At 41.8% G+C, this 23,348-nt stretch overlaps 1 protein-coding gene and 1 long non-coding RNA gene across 2 annotated transcripts in view; both read right to left on the reverse strand.

The window, feature by feature from the left end:
- LOC129868204 (organic cation/carnitine transporter 2-like) overlaps positions 1–10,520 on the reverse strand; it is a 14,733-nt gene extending 4,213 nt beyond the window's left edge. The window contains exons 1-6 of the mRNA XM_055941963.1: positions 9,656–10,520; positions 1,876–1,979; positions 1,439–1,593; positions 1,148–1,319; positions 788–914; positions 496–593 (exon numbers count right to left, since the gene is read on the reverse strand). Of these exons, the coding sequence (XP_055797938.1) occupies positions 496–593; positions 788–914; positions 1,148–1,319; positions 1,439–1,593; positions 1,876–1,979; positions 9,656–10,048 (1,049 nt within the window). The 5' untranslated portion in view covers positions 10,049–10,520. The remainder of the gene's footprint in view (positions 1–495; positions 594–787; positions 915–1,147; positions 1,320–1,438; positions 1,594–1,875; positions 1,980–9,655) is intronic.
- A 9,286-nt stretch (positions 10,521–19,806) lies between these two features.
- Positions 19,807–22,590, reverse strand: LOC129867779 (uncharacterized). The gene is made up of 2 exons (XR_008761681.1): positions 22,271–22,590; positions 19,807–21,339 (listed from the first exon to the last, which is right to left on the reverse strand). It is a non-coding gene; the product is annotated as an uncharacterized LOC129867779 (long non-coding RNA).
- Between the last annotated feature and the right edge of the window lie 758 nt (positions 22,591–23,348).

Here is a 23,348-nt window from a genome sequence, read left to right on the forward strand (position 1 = left end):
TTCAACCTGATCTTTCGAACTGTTGACACATTAACATTGTTACTATCTGTTAACCTCGTCAAACATTGACCTGTGTAGTTAAGTGTCTCTCAACATATGCACTTCCACATGCAACCCCCCTGTTGTCAAACATCTGTCCTGGGATGAGCTGGTTGTGTAAAGTAAATACATAATGTTACAATCATGTTACTATCATGTATTATTGTAAGTTGGTGTACAATTCAGTCTATGACTGCGAGAAACCAAGAACAGCTTCTACTATTACATCATGCTACCGTAACCATGGCTACTATGGCTGTGGTCAAAGATATTCACAGACTGGAGATCATGGCAATAGGCCAGTCAGTTAGAAGCGGATCCTAACTGTCGCTGCAGGTATAACTTCCCTGTAAATAATGCTTTACATATGTCTGAATGGCATGCCATGATCACAAGATAGGGTTTAAAAAATTGGACTTCGGGAGTGTCCCTGTGTGAACTTTCATGGATGCTCACCACACTAGAGCCAATATGAGGGTGATTTTACGAATGTTGCTAGTCTTCAGGAGGTCCAGAGGACTGTGATGTTCCTCAGGTTTAGGTTTCTCTTCACCCTGTAAATCATAGTGTTAGTAGCACACATTCATCTGCTTTGCCGAGATGAATTCTATGTTAACTCAGTCAGACTGCATACCTTTCCAAATGTGAAGGATTTTAAAAAATTCCACAAAATGAATAATTTATTCCATCTCATAGAGATTATGATGTCAGTCAGATGCACCTGCTTAGTACTTTAATAAGGAGGTACCTCTGACTCCTCAAAGATGACCTCGGGTGCTGTTACTCTGTTCCTCCTGGCAGCATCTCTCAGTATGGCCTCAGCCTCCTCCCGTCTTCCCTGAGAGAGCAGCCATCTGGGGGACTCTGGGATGAACCTGTTGCACAATGACTTTTTGAAGTAAATGTTCAAAACAATACACTAGGTTTCATAAACATGATTAAAATAAGCCAAGAATGAGGAAGGATCTACAGCCTATTTCAGAACTATTTTCTCATGTACAGTTTATTTCTCATGTAAAAATGTCTATGCATTTTGTGACCGTTTATGAATGAAGACTGTTGCCTGTGACCATTGGTTGATGTCTAAGGTGTGTTACCCATGACCTACCACCAGAGGGGGATGTATACCAGGCCAGGCACGGACATAACCAGAAGGAGCGACCTCCAGTCCCGGATGAAGAATGCCAGGAGAGGCAGCATCATGTAGCCGAAGGCAAAGAACAGACACACCCCCAGTGTAACGTATAGGACACGCACTTTGGCCGTCAAGATTTCTGTGCCTGAATAAAGCAATAAATAAACAAAGAAATCCAGACATGAGGCTTTATTACAGTTTTACTATATTTCACCCAAGATTGTAAGAATGGCATCACTTAAACCTGTGATTTGCATGACTCACCCAATACGAACGCTGCCACATAGTTGGATATTTGCCCCAGTCCCACAATGAAGAAGAGGACTGAGAACATTTCCCAGGACTGAGAAAAGACTTGAACAAAGGTAAAGAGTGTCTGGACTGCCATGGTCACAAAAAGGACAGGCTTTCGCCCAAACCTATTAAACACACAAGGGACTTAGAGATCAGAAGAGAGGGGACTTTCTTCAGTCAAAGAGTTAGTATTCCAAAGATGTTATTGTGGATTTTATGAAGCTGCCAATAAGTCTAGTCAGTCCATCCATACAGATCAACAAAGATTAGGCTGCACCCCATCCCACTTTATTCCTTTATAGTGCACTATGAACTAGTGCACTATGAACTATAGTGCACTATAAAGGTAAAAGTGTTCCATTTGGGATGCATCCTTACTGTTTAGTGATCATCATGAGGTGGAGTACCGGTCAGAGAGCTGTCCAGAGAAGAAGGAGCCACACAGCACCCCAAGGAAGTACACAGAGGAAGTGAATGGCTGCTTCCATTTGTCATTGCACACTAAGTCAAACTGAAACACAACAGCATTCAGGGAATAGTGAGAAAAAAAATATTGATTGTTATACATATTGGGTGAACAGTCAATGGTGCAAACTTCAGTGCATCAACATACAACAGAAAATTCCCATCAGACAAATCAAGTTCAGACATGCTGGTTCTACTAAAGGCTTCTATGGAGTGAGGGGGGGTGGGGGGGGGGGGCATTCCATGTTGTCTGTCTAGGTGTTGTTACTCAGGCTTGCATTTCTCTTTGTCATGTGATGACCTAACTGACTTTGGTCTGTTGAGGAAACTCTTCACACCTCACGCTGATGTTATGGTCACATGGTTTTGAACATAGATAATCATCCTGTGAGTAGAATGAGATACTAGAGTAGTAAAGTCACTCATTTACCTGAGGTCATCCTGATCTTTTAAAGCATAATATATTGTATTTCCAAATCCTCAAAGAATCGTACGGGACAATTCCCACTTAGGAATTCACCCCTTTCGGTAACACTTCATTTTCATGGGTCCTTATTACAGTCAAAATCTCTACTCAATGTTGTTGCTAGCACTTGCCCCCAAAAAGTGAACTATCTGGTTTAACTTGGTTGAGTTTACAAAAACAGATCAGATATACAGTAGGTCAATCTCACTGACTGGGGTCTACCATACGGCTGTCATCCCAGATTATAATTTAAATAATAATTTATAATTAATGTGTACATTACCCATTATGACAACCTGAACCTCGTTACCATCCAAGTGAGAGGATAACCCCTCAAGTACAACACAGAGTACATGTATTATATGCATAAGTACAACGTCATTACTATATGTTACACAGTATTTAGCTAGTTACAATTAAGTGTATCTTAAGGGATACTTACTTGTAATTAATGTGTACTTATATAGTACATTACCCACCTGACAACCTGACCCTTATTTGAAGGATTCAGGAAGCACCATCCAAGTGGGAGGAAAAACACACTAGTACACCACAGAGTACATGTAATACCTGCAAAATTACTAGGTGTTGCACAGAATTTTTATAGTTAAAATGAAGTGTATCTTGAAGTGTACTTACTTGTAATTATTGTGTACCAAAAAGTATGTTACCCATTCTGACAATCTAATCGTCAAATTCTGAAAGCACCATCCAAGTGAGAAATTAAACACACTAATACAGCACAGAGTACATATCTGTAATATCTGCATAAGTACAAGGTTGTCGCTAGTTGTTACAAAAAACCTATAGCAATTTCTATATATTTACTTATTACTCGTTATCAAGTGAAAATACCTGCAAACAAATTGATCAAATCAAACTTTATTTGTCACATGCGCCGAATACGACAAGAGTAGACCTTACCATGAAATTCTTACTTACAAACCCTTAACCAACAGTGCAGTTCAAGAAGAGTTAAGAAAATATTTACCAAATAAACTAAAGTGACTAAAGGGTGAAGTGACTATGCATAGATAATAAACAGCGAGTAGCAGCAGTGTGCAAAACAAATGTATGGGTGGGGGGGTGGTCAATGTAATGTAGTCCGGTGGCCATTTAATTAATTGTTCAGCAGTCTTATGGCTTTGGGGTAGAAGGGGAGCTTTTGAGGTTTATGGGAGCCTTTTGGTCCTAGACTTGGCGCTTTGATACCGCTTGCCGTCCAGTAGCAGAGAAAAAAGTCTATGACTTGGGTGACTGGAGTCTGACAATTTTATGGGCTTTCCTCTGACACCGCCTATTATATAGGTCCTGGATGTCAGGAAGCTTGGCCCCAGTGATGTACTGGGCAGTATGCACTACCCTCGGTAGCGTCTTGCGGTCAGATTCCGAGCAGTTGCCATACCAGGGGGTGATGCAACCGGTCAGGATGCTCTCGATGGTGCAGCTGTAGGACTTTTTGAGGATCTCGGGACCCATGCCAAATCTTTTCAGTCTCCTGAGGGGTAAAAGGTGTTGTCGTGCCCTCTTCATGACTGCCATGGTGTGTTTGGATCATGAAAGATCATTGGTGATGTGGACACCAAGGAACTTGAAATTCTCGACCTGCTCCACTACAGCCCTGTTGATGTTAATGGGGGCCTGTTTGGCCCGCTTTTTCCTGTAGTCCACTGTCAGCTCATTTGTCTTGCTCACATTGAGGGAGAGGTTGTTGTCCTGGCACCACACTGCCAGGTCTCTGACCTCCTCCCTATAGGCTGTCTCATCGTTGCCGGTGATCAGGCCTACCATTGTTGTGTCGTCAGCAAACTTAATGATGGTGTTGGAGTCATGTTTGGCCAAGCAGTCGTGGGTGAACAGGGAGTACAGGAGTGGACTAAGTACACACCCCTGAGGGTCCCCAGTGTTGAGGATCAGCGTGGCAGATGTGTTGTTGCCTACCCTTACCACCTGGGGGCGGCCCGCCAGGATGTCCAGGATCCAGTTGCAGAGGGAGGTGTTTAGTCCCAGGGTCCTTAGCCTAATGATGAGCTTTGTGGGCAATATGGTGTTGAATGCTGAGCTGTAGTCAATGAACAGCATTCTCACATAGGTGTTCCTTTTGTCCAGGTGGGAAAGGGCAGTGTGGAGTGCGATTGAGATTGCACAGGGACTATGGTGGTCTGCTTGAAACATGTAGGTATTACAGACTCAGTCAGGGAGAGGTTGAAAATGTCAGTGAAGACACTTGCCAGTTGGTCCGAGCATGCTTTGAGTACACGTCCTGGTAATCCATCTGGCCCCGCCACATCCGAGTGTCAGAGCCGGAGCAGTAGGATTAAATCTTAATCCTGTATTGATGCTTTGCTTGTTTGATGGTTCGTCTGAGGGCATAGTGAGATTTCTTATAGGCGTCCGGATTAGTGTCCCTCTCCTTGAAAGCGGCAGCTCTAGCCTTTAGCTCGATGCGGATGTTGGCTTGTAAGCAGGAATCAGGAGGAAAGAATTATGGTCGGATTTGCCAAATGGAGGGCGGGGGAGAGCTTTGCATGCATCTCTGTGTGTGGAGTGAAGGTGGTCTAGAGTTTTTTCCCCTCTGGTTGCACATGTGACATGCTGGTAAAAATGTGGTAAAACTGATTTAAGTTTGCCTGCATTAACGTCCACTAGGAGCGCCGCTTCTGGATGAGCATTTTCTTGTTTGCTTATGTCCTTATAGAGTTGGTTGAGTGCGGTCTTAGTGCCAGCATCGGTCTGTGTTGGTGAATAGACGGCTATGAATATTATAGATGAGAACTCTCTTGGTAGACAGTGTGGTCTACAGTTTATCATAAGGTACTCTACCTCAGGCGAGCAATATCTCAAGACTTCTTTAATATTAGACATCGCGCACCAGCTGCTATTGACAAAAAGACACACACCCCCACCCCTCGTCTTACCAGACATAGCTTCTCTGTTCTGCCGGTGCATTGAAAATCCCTACAGCTCTATATTGTCCGTGTCATCGTTCAGCCACGACTCGGTGAATCATAGGATATTACAGTTCTTAATGTCTCGTTGGTAGGATAATCGTAATCGAAGGTCATCCATTTTATTTTCCAATGATTGCATGTTAGCAAGTAGAATTCATGATAATGGGAGTTTACTCGCTCGCCTTACGGATTCTCAAAACGCAGCCTGATCTGCTTCCTCTTTTCCTCTGTCTTTTCTTCACACAAGTGACGGGGATCTGGGCCTGTTCCCGAGAGAGCAGTATATCTTTCTTGTTGGACTTGTTAAAGGAAAAAGCTTCTTCCAGTTTGTGGTGAGTCATCCCAGTTCTGATGTCCTGAAGTTTTCAGTCATAAGAGACGGTAGCAGCAACAAAATAATAATAAAATAAGTTTAAAAATAAGTTACAAGCGCAAAAAAAACGAACAAAATCGCACAATTGATTACAGGCATGAAAACGTCAGCCATCCTCTTCGGCGCCATTTTCATTGAGCTTCTACCTTTGTCAAGTTTATTGCAACATGTAAAAATACCTTACATTTCTTACAAAATAATAAAGATTTGTATTGTTAGATTAAACAAATCTTTCAGGCTACTCAAAAACATAAAAATAACTATTCTAAGGGATTACTCAAATCTGTAGCCTATAGTATGGTGAGTAGCCTAGATTGCTAATTTAGAAAAATGTGATTGTCTTTATCGTCCATTTTTAACATTACAAGTAACAATGGAAATCGCCAACTTTCATTGTCCGTTTCTTTCTTGTAAGCATTTTCCCATCCTGGAGTCTGAAACTTTGTGTGAATATGAGGTAGAGAAGAATAATAATATGACTCTTTAACATAAACACTCTACAAAGTTATCATCATGATTACTATAGTTTAGGCATATAGCTAGCTAGGCCTAGCTAGCTAACGTTACCTAGCTAGTTGTTGGGTTATCCAGATAGAAATAATATAGTGTAATGAAACAGCAGGGAGCAGGTCTCGAACCCTCGACCTCCTAGCCCGAGGTCCGGCGCGCTATCGACTGTGCCGCAAAAGCATGCTCGAGCGGCAGAGTCGATTTCCGCGCTTATAAACACAGGGTCGTTACACTACTCCCTCCTTTCAAAGAACGCGTCCTCGCGCTAGCTTGCGACTTTACGTCTTACAGGAACGCGCTCATCGGCCAAGCACACGCACTGTCGTGGATGCGAGGTCCGATCACTTCCGACACCAATGTAATGAAACAGCAGGGAGCAGGTCTCGAACCCTCGACCTCCTAGCCCGAGGTCCGGCGCGCTATCGACTGTGCCGCAAAAGCATGCTCGAGCGGCAGAGTCGATTTCCGCGCTTATAAACACAGGGTCGTTACAATAGTTTGCTAACACTAATTAGTTAGCTACATTGAAAAAGAACTAACGTTACTCAAAGTGTGTTGACTGGCTAACGTTAACATGTTGGGTGTGTCTCAAGTAATACCCTTCGGTAATGGATAACGTTACCAAGAGAACAGGGTTCTGGGAAGATGGGAGCTTGTTGCGAGCTTCTGGTGCGAGCTTCTGCGAGCTTGTTGCGCAGATGGGCAGATCTAGACATGATGCCTTAATTCCTTGGATAAATAAATAATTTCACCATTACATCCCATCCAAAATTTGGAATGTTCGTGAAACTCTTGCATGATGGAATACGAGTTTGTCTTATGACAATTTTACGTGGATTTATAAATCATTATTCAACCAAGCTTAATAGTCATTTGTGCATGTCCAAGTGTAAGCCTATCTCACAATTTTAACATGTCTAAAAACATTGTTTTTGCCGTTTGGCCAGGGCATCAGACTCCAGAGACCTTGGCTGTATTTCAAACACTTAAAAGACACACCTTATCCCCTCAGCCCTCAAATTAAGTGGACACTTCTGATAAAGTATTATGACGTCTGACGAGTATAAACTTGCAGGGCAAGGGGCGATGGACGAAGGAATGATTTTTAAATGGACCGCCATGGCCGGAAAATACGTCACTCGTCCATCCCGCGACGATTGTTTTTTCAGCCACCGGTAGACTGTTGGTGCTTTATATACGCTACAGTCAATTATGATTCCATGTCTACTTATATAAACTATATAATTATTAATATACGCCTACTGTATGATAGCTAGCAAATTGATTAGCTAACTAACGTTAGCCTGCCTAGCTACTTCTGAAGAAGGAAAATGTTTTATTTCTACAATTTCCAAAAGCTAATCAAACAAAAACATCATTACTTTTACGAGGCGTTTTGTGCGTTAGTAACACAATTACGAACTTATTTACATTCGTTTTACTTACACTTGTATGTTGACTCCATATTGACATTAAGGTTTTACGTTTTGGCTGACTTTTCTTAGTACCAAAACCTTTCTGCAGCATTGAAGGTCCCAAAGAACACAGTGGCCTCCATCATTCTTAAATCAAAGAAGTTTGGAACCACCAAAACTCTTCCATGAGCTAGCTGGCTGCCCAGCCAAATTGAGCACATTACAAAGGGCTCTGTGTAAGGCCAGTAAAGTACTTCCACACTGATCCCCGACACCCTTTCTGTATGGACCTCGCTTTGTGCAAGGGACCATTGTCATGCTGAAACAGGAAAGGGCCTTCCCCAAACTGTTGTCACACAGTTCGTCTAGAATGTCATTGTATGTTGTGGCGGTAAGATTTCCCTTCACTGGAACTAAGGGGCCTATCCCAATCCATGAAAAACAGCCCCAGTCTATCTTGAATCATTTTGTGTTATTTGTTTCCCAGATAAGTTGTCCTGATACGACCCATACCAGCTCACTGTCTGTCAACTGATTTAACTTGTAATATATGCTGGCTCCTGTCCTGTTTCAAATTTGTTATGGGGAACGTATATATTTCCCAAATTGACCTTCTCCTGTAACATACAGTATATATATGTAAGACATGTAAGCCCTCGCACTTTTCATTGGGGCAGGTAGCATTCTTCTGGCATCCGCCAAACCCAGATTCGTCCATCGGACTGCCTGATGGTGAAGCGGGATTCATCACTTCGGTGAACTCGTTTCCACTGCTCCAGAGCTTTACACCACTCCGGCGACGCTTGGCATTGTGCATGGTGATCTGCGGCTATTCGGCTACGAAAACCAATTTCATGAAGTTCCCGACAAACCGTTCTTGTGCTGACTTTGCTTCCAGAGGCAGTTTGGAACTTGGTAGTGAGGACAGACGATTTTTACGTATTACGCGCTTCAGCACTCGGCGGTCGCGTTCTTTGAGCTTTTGTGGCCTACCACTTTGCGGATGAGCCGTTGTTGCTCCTAGCTGTTTCCACTTCACAATAACAGCACTTACAGTTGACCGGGGCAGCTGTAACAGGGCAGAAATTTGATGAACTGAGTTGTTGGAAAGGTGGCATCCTATGACGGTACCACGTTGAAAGTCACTGAGCTCTTCAGTAAGGCCATTCTACTGCCAATGTTTGTCTATGGAGATTGCATGGCTGTGTGCTCGATTTTATACACTTGTCAGTAACGGGTGTGGCTGAAATATCCGAATCCACTAATTTGAAGTGGTGTCCACATACTTTTGTATATATAATGTAGCAAAGATGGGATAGGTCTACATTTTGTTATTTTGTTTCTGTAAGCCATTTAACAAACTATAATGGACTAACATTGGAATTGTACTTGATTCCAATGCAATACATAAGACTGTAAATACACAACCTGAAGCAACTACATATTTCTCCATAGAGCACATTCTGATTGGCCAGTGAGGGGCCAAGCCTCGACAAGTTGTTTATTCATCAAATCTCATCCATTTTGCACGAATGCCAGCAAATGTGCCGATAATTGTGATAATGAAAATAGCAAAAATATTCCTGACGCACTCCTGAACCTATAGCGCTACCGCCTGCGCTTAGATTTACCATTGTGTTAGGTTTGTTAAAATATAACCTTTTTTTAAGCAAGAGTAGTGGCAACCAGGGACAGGGTTGCGAGAAAAAACGGTGGTTTCTGTGGGAAGTACAGGTAGGGGGCTTGTTACTTCCTTCAAACTGCACACAGGTACATAAAAATGGAATCCACAAGTTAATCTGACTCTGAGAAAGTAGATAAAGGGCTTGATTGCCAAAATCCCAAAGTATCCCTTTATGTTCATGGTCAGAATAGCATGGAGAGAAAAGTGCACAAAATGGGAATTACCTTCCATCTAAGCACGCTTCACTCGGGTCAGAATCAGCCACCAACTGCCCTGGGCATTTTCAGGAGCAGCTTATAGAGAGATAATGTGTGTATACTGACCTCAGTGACTATGGTGGACTGGTATATATCTTTGCTGTAGCTCCATCCATCCACACAGCCCTCCTGCTCCACCCCAGTGAGGTTGACGTCCAGGCCGGGGATGTAGCCCAGAGCAGACAGGTTTCTGACCACATCCAGCCTGTATCTGCTGCACTTGCTCTCCTCCTCCTGTCCGTTCACCACCTCTATGGGAATGATGGCCTTCCTCCATGCCTCGCTCAGGTTGCCCGAGTCTGGGACAAAACAGTGGTGCGGGGGGCTGTCCCCTAGAAAGATGACGGAGAAGGCACTGAATCCGTTGGGAATGGTGCTGGCACAGAGCAGAAAGAAGACAGTCTGTTGAAAGGGTCCCCACTCCCCCAGGAAGGCTGTGTTATCCTCATAGCCTCTCATGCTGAGCCACGGCCTCCTCTCGTGGCTGGGTGTTGTTGTGGAGTAAAGCTGCAGCTGTAACCTGTAAACTTTAACCGCTGCCTGGCTTCCTCCCCTCAACACTGTTGATTTCTAGGATAATAATGAGTCAATGGCAGCCAGGAATCTAAGTCAGCCAGGGAACACTCTTTTCATTCTCTGCTCTGACCTTTGTCTACATAACCCCATCACACTAATGATTTACAGCCTCTAGCATCGACTAACTGTCCACATCTGTGTGACTGACTGGCACTCCCTCAGACACTATCAGACTGGGACCAAAACACCCAACCTTAAACCAACTTGGCCTGTATCTAAAAACTTCCTCAACTAGAATTACCCATTTTTAGAAGTGTAAGCTGCGCCCAGATGTAAGATAGGTTGTTTAATATAGCCGAATCAGAGTCTTATTACTGTACCTAGCTGGCCTAGACCTTCCCACAGTGAGACTACAGTCAAGTGAGCCGACACTGTTCTTCAGTTTGCAGTGAATGTTTGTGCGTGAATACACAACACTTTACGGTACAGAGTGTTTTCTGTTTTAGAAACTGAGTCAGATGCACTCTCATGCATGATAGCTGTTAATCATTCCAAGCAAACAGTTTGAGGCACACTTATTCAATGTTCCTTAATCAAAATTATACCAAATACATTTTCACGCTTAATTAAAAATTCCTTTGATATCACGGGTAGTGAGGCAGTAGACTAACGTGGTAATATTTTGCAAACACACACTCACAACTTCACAGCAAGATCTAAGAGAGCTTGATATGATACATATCAAAGGGGGGTGGAGGATTTCATTAAAGAAAGATTACACATTTTAAAAAGTGTTAAATAACAATGTTTTCTTGGTCCATCCCAATATTCGTCATTTTAAGTATTTATATTAGTGAACTTTGATGACCCCTGTGTGAGAAAAATATCACTGTAAAAATGACTGGTATAGTTATTTTTTATATGTGTGCCATTAGCAGATCAATAATCCATTGTCATTAACATTGAAAAACATAACATTTCCATATTATGCCAGCTCCAACATTGGAAAATAAATGTGTACTGTATATTAAAATGAAATGTTAGGGAACCTTATTCAATTTTAACACAGTAAAAATGTATGGTAAACATTGTCATGTTTGCTACTGGTGGATCACTAATCCATTTCATTAACATTGCAAAGCACAATATTGGAACAACTCTAGTTTATTGTATATTACACAGAAATGTTAGGGAACCTAATTCAATTTTAACACAGTAAAAATGAATGGTAAACATTTTGTCACTTGTGACACTAGTAGATCAATAATACAGTGTGATTAACATGGCACACAATTGCTTCCTTGTGAACGTGGGGGAGAAGTTGAAAAAGAGGAAAGGAGAGGGGGATGTACACCACTGAAGCCAACGAATAGAAAAGAAGAGACTCCAACCAGACTGCTGGAAGAGAAAACCAACTCGTGGGGACAGGACACACACACATTCTTTGTAGCCTCTTGCATGGTGTTCATTTCAATAATTACCCCTTAGAATTGTCCCTAAGATTTTAACCTCTCATGTCTCTCTATTTCCCTCTCTCTTAAAAGTTTTCAAGCAGATGACAGGAGAAAAGAGAGGGAGGGGATAGAGGGGAGGACAAACAGAGAATATGTGTTTCCCATATCCTTCTATCCTTCTGATTCCTGCTTAATAGCAAAAACTAAAGCAGGTAGTACCAGTGACCCACTCAATACGGAAGTGGTCAGATGACGCGGATGCTACGCTACAGGACTGTTTTGCTAGCACAGACTGGAATATGTTCCCGGGATTCATCCAATGGCATTGAGGAGAATACCACCTCAGTCACTGGTTTCATCAATAAGTGGACCGACGACGTTGTCCCCACAGTGACCGTACTTACATATTCCAACCAGAAGCCATGGATTATAGGCAACATCCGCAACGAGCTAAATATTGGAACTGCTGCTTTCAAGGAGCGGGACTCTAAACCGGACGCTTAAAAGAAATCCCGCTACGCCCTCAGACGAACCATCAAACAGGCAAAGCGTCAATACAGGACTAAGATTGAATCCTACTACACCGGCTCTGATGCTCTTTGGATGTGACAGGGCTTGCAAACTATTACGGACTACAAAGGGAGACCCAGCCGCGAGCTGCCCAGTGACGCGAGCCTACCAGACGAGCTAAATGCATTTTATGCTCGCTTTGAGTCAAGTAACACTGAAACATGCTTGAGAGCCCAAGCTGTTCCGGATGACTGTGTGATCACGCTCTCCATAGAAGATGTGAGCAAGACCATTAAACACGTCAACATTCACACCTGGATAGTAGAACAGAATTGTGCAGGCTATCTCTGCAGTAAATTGCAACACCGTTTTTTTGGTGGTCTTCCTAAGCCAGGATTCAGACACGGCTAGGACACCCGGGTTGGCAGAGTGTGCTAAAGCAGTGAATAAAACAAACTTAGGGATTTGGCTTCTAATGTTAACATGCATGAAACCAAGACTTTTACGGTTACAGAAGTCAACAATTGAGAGCACCTGGGGAGTAGGAGTGGAGCTAGGCACTGCAGGGCCTGGATTAACCTCTCCATCACCAGAGGAACAGAGGAGGAGTAAGATAAGGGTACGGCTAAAGGCTATCAGAACTGGTCGTCTAGTACGTTCGGAACAGAGAGTAAAAGGAACAGGTTTCTGGCCACGGTAGAATAGATTCAAGGCATAATGTATAGACAAAGATATGGTAGGATGTGAATACATTGGAGGTAACCTAGGCATTGAGTAATGATGAGAGAAATATTGTCTCTAGAGACGTTTAAACCAGGTGATGTCACCACATATGTGGGAGGTGGAACTAAATGGTTGGTTAAGGCATATTGAGCAAGGCTAGAGGCTCTACAGTGAAATAAGACAATAATCACTAACCAGGACAGTAGTGGACAAGGCATAATGATATTAGGGAAAGGCATGCGTAGCCGAGTGATCATAGGGGTCCAGTGAGTGGTTGGGCTGGCTGGAGACACAGCGATTCAGACAGCCAGCAGGCCGGAGCTAGCAAGCTGGCAGAAGGGCCTTAAAAGGACGGAAGATGGATGGAGGATGGAGGAAAGTCTGTTTTAGCTTCCGCGTGCGGTGACGTCGATAGACCAGTTGTGATGGATTAGTAGGGTTGCGAGTAGCAGAGGGGTCCAAGTTCAATTGGCAAAATAGGTATAGTAGCCCAAGAAATTTGCATATGGATCTATTCAGCTAACAGTCCAATATGCTCTAGACAGCTAGAGGGCCGCAGCTAGATGCTAGCGGGCCACGGCTAGCAGCTAGCTGGCCACGGCTAGCAGCTAGCGGGCCACGGCTAGCAGCTAGCTGGCCACGGCTAGCAAATAGCTGGCCACGGCTAGCAGGCTAGCAGATGGACATTCAGGGAACGTCACGACATAGGGGCCAGTTGAGTACCCCCTCGAGCAGGTTACTTCGGTAGTCCAGTCGTGAAGGATCGGCGGGGTTCCGTGCCCCGTACCGGCAGAAGAATGGGTCCGGGTATTGTAGCCCAGGAGTGGCTGATGGGCTTCTTCAGCTAGCCGGGAGAATGGGCCTAGCATGGGATAGCTCCAGGCTAATTGGTGCTTGCTTCGGGACAGACGTTAGCCAGGAGTAGTCACTCGGATTGCAGCTAGCTATCTGCGATGATCCAGGTGAAAAGGTTCAGATCTTGCGATAGTAATCCGGGGAAATGGAGAGAAAATAGTTCCGGTGTGCTCTGGTTTGAGTCGCGTTGTACAAACTGGCGAGAGCTTTCTGAGCTAAAGGTTCACTGATGACCGCTAGCAGTGGTTAGCTGACTACTAGCTAGTAGCTAGTGAGCTGGCTAGCTTCTGTTGGGGGATTCCGGTTCCGAGGTAAATAAAAACACTTTAGAAAAAACAGATCCACACCACATTGGGTGAGGCGGTTTGTAGGAGAGTATTTTGAAGTTGAGGTTTAGAAAAATATAAAAAAGATTTGCGAAGAAAAATATATAAAAAGATTTATACATGACAAGACGAAGGACAAAGACGTCTGACTGCTACGCCATCTTGGATGATGTATGCCATGTTGCTTCAATATATCCACATACTTTTCCTCTCTCATGGTGCCATCTATTTTGTGATGTGCACCAGTCCCTCCTGCAGCAAAGTACCCCCACAACATGATGCTGCCACCCCCGTGCTTCACGATTGGGATGGTGTTCTTTGGCTTGCAAGCATCCCCCTTTTTCCTCCAAACATAATGATGGTCATTATGACCAAACAGTTCTATAGTTCAAACAGTTCTTTGTCCCCATGTGCAGTTGCAAACCGTAGTCTGGCTTTTTTTATGGGGGTTTTGGAGCAATGACTTCTTCCTTGCTGCGCGGCCTTTCAGGTTATGTTGATATAGGACTCGTTTTACTGTGGATATAGATACTTTTGTACCTTTTTCCTCCAGCATTTTCACAAGGTCCTTTGCTGTTCTGGGATTGATTAGCACTTTTTGCACCAAAGTACGTTCATCTCTAGGAGACAGAACGTGTCTCCTTCCTGAGCGGTATGGCGGCTGCGTGGTTCCATGGTATTTATATTTACTATTATACTTACTATTGTTTGTACAGATGAACGTGGTACCTTCAGGCGTTTGGAAATTGCTCCCAAGGATGAACCAGACTTGTGGAGGTCTAGAATTTTTTTCTGAGGTCTTGGCTGATTTATTTTGATTTTCCCATGATGTCAAGCAAAGAGGCACTGAGGTTGAAGGTAGGCCTTGAAATACATCCACAGATACACCGCCAATTGAGTCAAATGATGTCAATTAGCCTATCAGAAGCTTCTAAAGCCATGACATTTTCTGGAATTTTCTGACCCACTGGAATTGTGATACAGTGAATTACAAGTGAAATAATCTGTCTGTAAACAATTGTTGGAATAATGACTTGTGTCATGTTCAAAGTAGATGTCCTAACCGACTTGCCAAAACCATAGTTTGTTAACAAGAAATTTGCGGAGTGGTTGAATATTCAGTTTTAATGACTCCAACTTAAGTGTATGTAAACTTCCGACTTCAACTGTACGTACACATCCCAAAGGTATGTTAACATCATTATAATATAAAACATCATTATTATATGGCCTATTACATAGTCACAAACCCAGTGCACTTGACTTGAGTAATAAAAGATATGCCCAGTTCCAAACCAAACCCTAGTGTACTGTAGATACTGTCACCTGAGAAATTATTGGCACCCTTGATAAAGAAGAGACTATTAAATAAATCATAAAAATACTGAGCTATATTGTATTATATTATTTTATACTAATACATGTATTATTATTTTATCTATAAAAAGATATGGAGCAAAAGTATTGCCACCTGTTTTTAATACTCCGGCACCCTCCACTTGCAAGGATAACAGCACAGCTTTTTATAAAACGCTTTATCAGGTTGGAGAACATATTGGAAAGGATCTTAGACTATTTCTTCATACCGGATCTTTCCAGATCCTTAACATCCGTCATCCATTTGGAAAGGAGCAAGAATCATGGTTATTAGCACATATCCCACCCCTCCCTGCCCTTATCCAAGTACAAAGTTAAAATATATTTTTCAATGCAATATACTTACTTATACAAATATAGGCATAAAAACCTAAAGTCTTTTGAAATCACCTATACTCATTTCTGGTGGGAAAAAAAGACATTTAGTTTTCACCTCCAATATTCCTACTGAACAGGGCTCCATTTTTTTTCTAGCTATAACAAATGTATTACAATTCTTTAAAAAGACTGAAATTAAGTCAGTCAAAAAACAGATCATATGATATAATATTCACACACAGCAAACATGTATATCTTCTTTCTTACATGATTATGTATTTGGATAGAAAGCAAGCCTCTAATGTCACAGGAAGGGTATAGCTGACTCTAGCATGTGTCCTCAGATCAGGAGTGCAGGGGGCTGGTTCCGGCGTGTGTCTTCAGCCCCTAGGCAACACTTCTTCTCTGTTTGTCCTCTCCCTCTCTTTTCTCCTGTCATGTGCCTGATGCCTCACTATTCTGTCTGTACCTCATAGTTCCCCAAGGAGACCTGTAAGAGGTTGGAGTCTCTTCTCCTCTTCTGTCTGTTGGCTTCAATGGTGTATATTCTCCACTCTTCTCATCTTCAACTTCTCCCCCGAGATCACAAAGGAGGAGTGTATTATTGATCTACTAGTGTCACACATGACAAAATGTTTACCATCCATTTTTACTGTGTTAAAATTGAATTATGTTACCTTAAAGTTCACAGTGATATACAGTAAACGAGTGTTTTTTTATTGTTGAAGCTCACATTATATGAGCATGTTATGCTTTACAATGTTAATGAAATGGATAAGTGATCTACTAGTGGCACATGTGACAAAATGTTTACCATCCATTTTTACTGTGTTCAAACCTCTTAAAATTGAATTAGGTTTCCTAACATTTCACTGTAATATACAGTAAACTAGTGTTTTTCCAATGTTGGAGCTGGCATAATACGGGAATGTTATGTTTTGCAATGTTAATGACAATGGATTATTGATCTGCTAGTGGCACACATTAAACAAAGTATACCAGCCATTTTAACAGTGATTATATACAGTCGTGGCCAAAAGTTTTGAGAATGACACAAATATAAATTTTCACAAATTCTGCTGCCTTAGTTTGTATGATAGCAATTTTCATATACTCCAGAATGTTATGAAGAGTGATCAGATGAATTGCAAAGTCCCTCTTTGCCATGCAAATGAACTGAATCCCCAAAAAACATTTACACTGCATTTAAGCCCTGCCACAAAAGGACCAGCTGACATGTCAGTGATTCTCTCGTTAACACAGGTGTGAGTGTTGACGAGGACAAGGCTGGAGATCACTCTGTCATGCTGATTGAGTTCGAATAACAGACTGGAAGCTTCAAAAGGAGGCTGGTGCTTGGAATCATTGTTCTTCCTCTGTCAACCATGGTTACCTGCAAGGAAACACGTGCCGGCATCATTGCTTTGCACTAAAAGGGCTTCACAGGCAAGGATATTGCTGCCAGTAAGATTGCACCTAAATCAACCATTTATCGGATCATCAAGAACTTCAAGGAGAGCGGTTCAATTGTTGTGAAGAAGGCGCCCAAGAAAGTCCAGCAAGAGCCAGGACCGTCTCCTAAAGTTGATTCAGCTGCGGGATCGGGGAACCACCAGTACAGAGCTCGCTCAGGAATGGCAGCAAGCAGGTGTGAGTGCATCTGCACGCACAGTGAGGCGAAGACTTTTGAAGACTCTTGGCCTGGTGTCAAGAAGGGCAGCAAAGAAGCCACTTCTCTCCAGGAAAAACATCAGGGACAGACTGATATTCTGCAAAAGGTACAGGGATTGGACTGCTGAGGACTGGGGTAAAATCATTTTCTCTGATGAATCCCCTTTCTGATTGTTTGGGGCATCCGGAAAAAATCTTGTCCGGAGAAGACAAGGTGAGTGCTACCATCAGTCCTGTGTCATGCCAACAGTAAAGCATCCTGAGACCATTCATGTGTGGGGTTGCTTCTCAGCCAAGGGAGTGGTCTCACTCACAATTTTGCCTAAGAACACAGCCATGAATAAAGAATGGTACCAACCCATCCTCCGAGAGCAACTTCTCCCAACCGTCCAGGAACAGTTTGGTGACGAACAATGCCTTTTCCAGCATGATGGAGCAAAAGTGATAACTAAGTGGCTCGGGGAACAAAACATTGATATTTTGGGTCCATGGCCAGGAAACTCCCCAGACCTTAATCCCATTGAGAACTTGTGGTCAATCCTCAAGAGGCAGGTGGACAAACAAAAACCTACAAATTCTGACAAACTCCAAGCATTGATTATGCTAGAATGGGCTCCCATCAGTCAGGATGTGGCCCAGAAGTTAATTGACAGCATGCCAGGGCGGATTGCAGAGGTCTTGAAAAAGAAGGGTCAACACTGCAAACATTGACTCTTTGGATCAACTTCATGTAATTGTCAATAAAAGCCTTTGACACTTATGAAATGCTTGTAATTATACTTTAGTATTCCATAGTAACATCTGACAAAAATATCTAAAGACACTGAGGCAGCAGACTTTGTGGAAATTAATATGTGTGTCATTCTCAAAACTTTTGGCCACGACTGTATATATATTTGTTTTAACATAGAGGTCATAAAAGTTCACTGTAATATAACTACTTAAAAAATATATAAAGAATGTTGAGATAGACCAAGAGTATTTATTTAACAAGTTTTAACATTTTAAATCTGTCTTTAATGAAATACAATAGAAGAAGTACAAAAAACACTTAGATGTTGTTGTGTGTGTTTGTGTACTGCTTGTATGTCATGACTGTACACACATCTTGATTTAATAATTTAACATTTGCTAAACAGCACCCCGGTTAGGCTACTGCAGCCTATGCAGCCTCACCCTAACCGTGATATCAAAGTATTTTTTGATAAGGGGCGAAAATGAATGAAATAAAGATTTGGTATAATTTGGTTATGAAAGATGAAATAAGTGTGCTTCAAACTGTTTGCTTGCAATGATTTGTAGCTATCGTCTGTCTATCTGTGCATGACAGTACATCCGACTGTTTCACAAACATAAAACACGCGATACCGTAAAGTGTTGAGCATTCACGCACACGAATTCAGGAGGAAATTGAAGAGTGTATGGCTTGACCGCGTTTTGGGTGTGTCGGTATAGAGGAGGGAACCAAATCTGCTGAAAATCTGTATCCCCAGCAAGTGGTGTTCTTTTCGTTGTTTCGCCCACCAAGCAATTCGTTTTTGTATGGAGGTCAATGAGAGAGTATAGGGTTTGGTCAACAACAACAAAAAATGAATGGCTTATTTGTTACGTGAGGTTTATTTGATCAAATAGAAGTTTCGTAATGCGTAAATTGTTACGAGTGTACTGATATAAGTAGAACACGTGACATCCCGACAACTTTGAGAAAAAACTATATCTCGGTGTTGTCTCGAGTGCCTATGCATATTCATGACATGAGGCCAGTGAGCGTAGCATTTCTCTCCATTGAATACACGAGGTTGACGTCATCAAACCTCACAGAATATTTTTTATAGATTACAATAATGAGAGGTATCCACCAATCCAAATGGTACACGGGAGCTAGACAGCCCTCGGTGCCGATTTGTGGACGACTGTTAAGGCGGAGAGACATGGCAATATCCATAATATTTGGTGTTGGCTCACTTGTCTCTCTAAAAGCAGTTTTTGTTTTGTAAGAAAATAGGTGGTGGCCGGACGCCGAAATAAAGTGAAGGTGATCGAACTACGTCGAGGGAGGAGCAGATTTTTTTTGTATAATGACAATGAAATATTCTTATGATTACTGTAAATGTTTTGTTACAGCTTCAATTATTACATATTTTCTCAGAAAAAGTACATTTCAAAACTGTCTGCTCAGGCAAATTTGCGAACTGCTAAACTTGGAACCAATCGGAAATCCCGTACGTGTTCTGATTGGTTCCAGGTATATACCATGGCTGCTTCTATCTACCATGTAAACACAGCCTCTGATCTCCTGGCAGTGTGTTAATAGGAACTAACGTTAGCCCCCAACGACAGAAATACGATTATTATAATTTTTTTAATTCAGTGTAGTTGAAATATGCAGGATGCAATAGGAATGGTCTTGATCACATAGCCTACCTGGTTAAATAAAGGTGAACAAAAACACGAAGAGGTAACTCCGTTGACCATTTAGCCAATTTATTGAAAGCTAGGCAAAGTTACAGTTGACAAGCTTAACGAGCTAGTTAATACTGTAAGTTAAACGTAATGTGCATGCTCAGGAAACTAGCGTTTCATTAGTTATATCTGTCAGTGAATTCAATGTTGAATCATGTTTTGGCATGATCGTCGTATTTCAAGTAACTAGCTGCAGGCTTAAAGTAACATTCAATCATATAATTTGCATAAAACCCCGAATAAAAGCATGTAGATGTAACGGTGTGTGTGTCGTATGCTAGAATGGAGCTGCATATTCATATTAGCCAATATATATTGAATACCTTGCAATACGATCTTCTCTAAAAAATAATATGCTCTGCAATGAGAACCAGATGAGTTCTCAGAAAGCAGCTGCCCAATACCATGGTGGGCACGCATAATGTTGGAGTCATTGGAATATAAGGTATGGATAATGATAAAGAGCCTGTGGCATTATAGAAATAGCAGTTGGGAAATTATTGTTTCAGTTTCAAATACTAAATGTTCAGTGAATGAGTATATTTAGGTGGTTTAAATGATTAACTTTCCTACTAACCTAAAAGTGGACGGTGCCAAAATCTTGCCAATTTATTTTGTTCTTATCCAGAGCAACTTACAGTAGCGAGTGCATACATTACATTATTTGTTAAATCTGAACTGGCCCCCCATGGGAATTGAACCCACAACCCTGGCGTTGCAAGCTCCATGCTCTACCAACTGAGCGACACATAACCTACTAACTACGGGATTTCTACTAAGTATGACCAAGTGTGAGACATGTTTTCCATAATGTACAGTCCATGCACATACATTCAAACAAAGAACACCATCACAAATAGTGTTTCACCATTTGAGTACAGAGACAAATAGCAAAGGTGTCTCTCAGGCAGTATTTGAAGCATATAAATATAGTGTAACCTAACAATCAATGTATATCAAGTGCAGTGGAGGGCACAATCTTACAATGCTGCAATCCAGAAATGAGAGCTTTACCATCTATGTCAAAAGCCTGGGCCTCTGATGGAGACTGTAAAACTGTCATAACACATGCTTCAGTATTCCTCCTCTTCTAGGAGTGTGTGTACCCCGGCCCCATAGTCATCCTGAAAGGATCCCACCCTGGTCACCAATGTAGCTGACCAATGTTGTGAGAGACAAGTGCCTTAGCAGAATGCTTGTGTGGTCCAGAGACAATAACTCTACCATCTATGGCAAAAGCCTGTGCTCCTGATGGGGACAATGTGTTTGTTATATGTTTGTTACCTGTTAAACTGATTCTACATTGAATATAGTCTTTGAGATGCTCAAACAAGGATGTGTATCTGTAGTTGGTGTTCTTCAACTCTAAAATGCTCTAGACTAAGACAATCCACACAACAAAAGACAACAGGAAAATTCATATGTGGTCTCAATGTCTAAATAGGGACAGCAGGTCTAGTTCAACCTGCTGTAGGATGGTTCTCCTCACAGGTGAATGAATCAGCTCATGCTTGGTGGGGAGCTGGACACAGGAGAGCTGAAAACGCAATGCGAGACAATTAATCAAATAAATCACAGCAAAACATGTAATTTAGTTTGAGCTAGAAAATGAACATCCTGACAGTCTGAGGCAGGGTGCTCTGCAATCATCCTACCCCAACTATTGACAGGAAATATGTCATTTCTTATTTGTTAGTGTGAAGGAAATTACTGGTTCCTGCCTTGATGACTATTAGCTTTACACTACTTGTTCTATAGATTTTTGTAGTCTTAAATTATTACTTGGAATAAACTGATAGCTAAAACGCTCCTTGTCCCGGGAATGACGACTTGTTTGCTAGTGATTAAATCCAGAGAGGAAGAGAGGCTCAACTCGGCGGAAAATCAGTCTCCCTCCAGCAGGTGGCATTTTTTGGGTTGTTTCGCCCAATGAGCAAGGAGTTTTGTACAGAGGTCAATGAGTGTTGAATTTGGTCAACAAAAAAACGATTGGCTTACTTTCTACTTGAAGTTCGGATATATGTTTTGTCATGCTTAATTCGTTGCATGTGTAATTATATAAGTAGAACACGTGACATCCCGGCAACTTTGAGAAAAAAAACACTTTATATCGGAGATGGCTATGTGTATTCATGGTATGAGGCTAGTAGATGGGTTGGCTGACAACGTCACGAAAACGATATATGTACTTCCATGGGACAGCCTGTTGTGATTCTGGATGGTCAGATTTCTGGCAAGAAGGACAAGAAACTGCAATGTGGCTCGTTTCATCTTGTTATTGATACCATGTCTTGTTTTGACCAATTTCATGTCAATGCTAATTGTAACTAACTACTCCTCGCTAGCTACATTACTATTGGTATTTTAATACTAAGGTTGCTGCGTTGGGATTCATGTTACAGCTTGCATTGATGGTATCACGTTTCTATAACTAAATAGTTAGATTACAAATACAATAAATACTTTACCTGTTAACGTTTGTCGGATGGAGAACCCTCTCCAGCTTTCAAAAACGGTGTGTGTTTAATACCTTGGATAAGGAGAACGTGATTGGCAGACTTGATCAGCAGAGATGGGTCGTCACCACAGCCACAAAGTCAAAGACAGGCTAAAACTGCTCCAATAGAAATCCCCAATCACGCTTGTAGGCGATGTCATGGCGACCTTGGCTAGCTAAGCGCATACGTGGAAATACTGCCTCCCGCTGGATGCAATAATACATTCATAAGATAATTTATGAATAAGATAACCAACAACAAGATCTCTCCTAGAGGGAAATTCTTCTGGAATGCATATATTACCGAGAAGAAAAAAAACGACATTCTTACAACTCTATCATAGGTTTGTACAACTGTCACCTCTGGCCTTTATTTTAGGTACTTTAACTTTTGAAAATCAATTCTTGTGTGTTTTATTTATTTTTACTTTTAATGTTATGTTATGTTTCTTCAGAGAATATATATAACGTTACGTGTCGTAACGTCCTATATATTTTTTGTTATTGTATTATAATTATACATTTTATATTAATAAAAATAAGAAAAAATATTGTGGTAATGGGTTGTCTTTTTCGAACTTAGCTTGCAATCTTCTCATGATGTTTGCCCTTACTCATAGTTACTTGTCTTAACCCAAAATAGGTTTACTCCAATAGCTGCATTGTTTTTAAAATGTAATGTAGACAAACACATTGACACATCTTGAGATACATTTTTATTTCAAAATCCACAAGTAAAACATACACAGTTTCACAAAAATGTTCACAGAAATTTCACATTTTGAAATTGTCTGGACATTTCAGCCACACTCGTTGCTGACAGGTGTAAAAAATCGAGCACACAGCCATGCAAACTCCATAGACAAACATTGGTAGTAGACTGGCCTTACTGAGGAGCTCAGTGACTTTCAACGTGGCATCGTCACAGAATGCCACCTTTCCAACAAGTCAGTCCGTCAAATTTCTGACCTGCTAGAGCTGCCCGTCAACTGGAAGTGCTGTTATTGTGAAGTGGAAACGTCTATTAGCACAATAACTGTTCGTCGGGA

The sequence above is a fragment of the Salvelinus fontinalis genome, chromosome 13, assembly GCF_029448725.1.
Source record: "Salvelinus fontinalis isolate EN_2023a chromosome 13, ASM2944872v1, whole genome shotgun sequence".
Lineage (NCBI taxonomy): Eukaryota > Metazoa > Chordata > Actinopteri > Salmoniformes > Salmonidae > Salvelinus > Salvelinus fontinalis.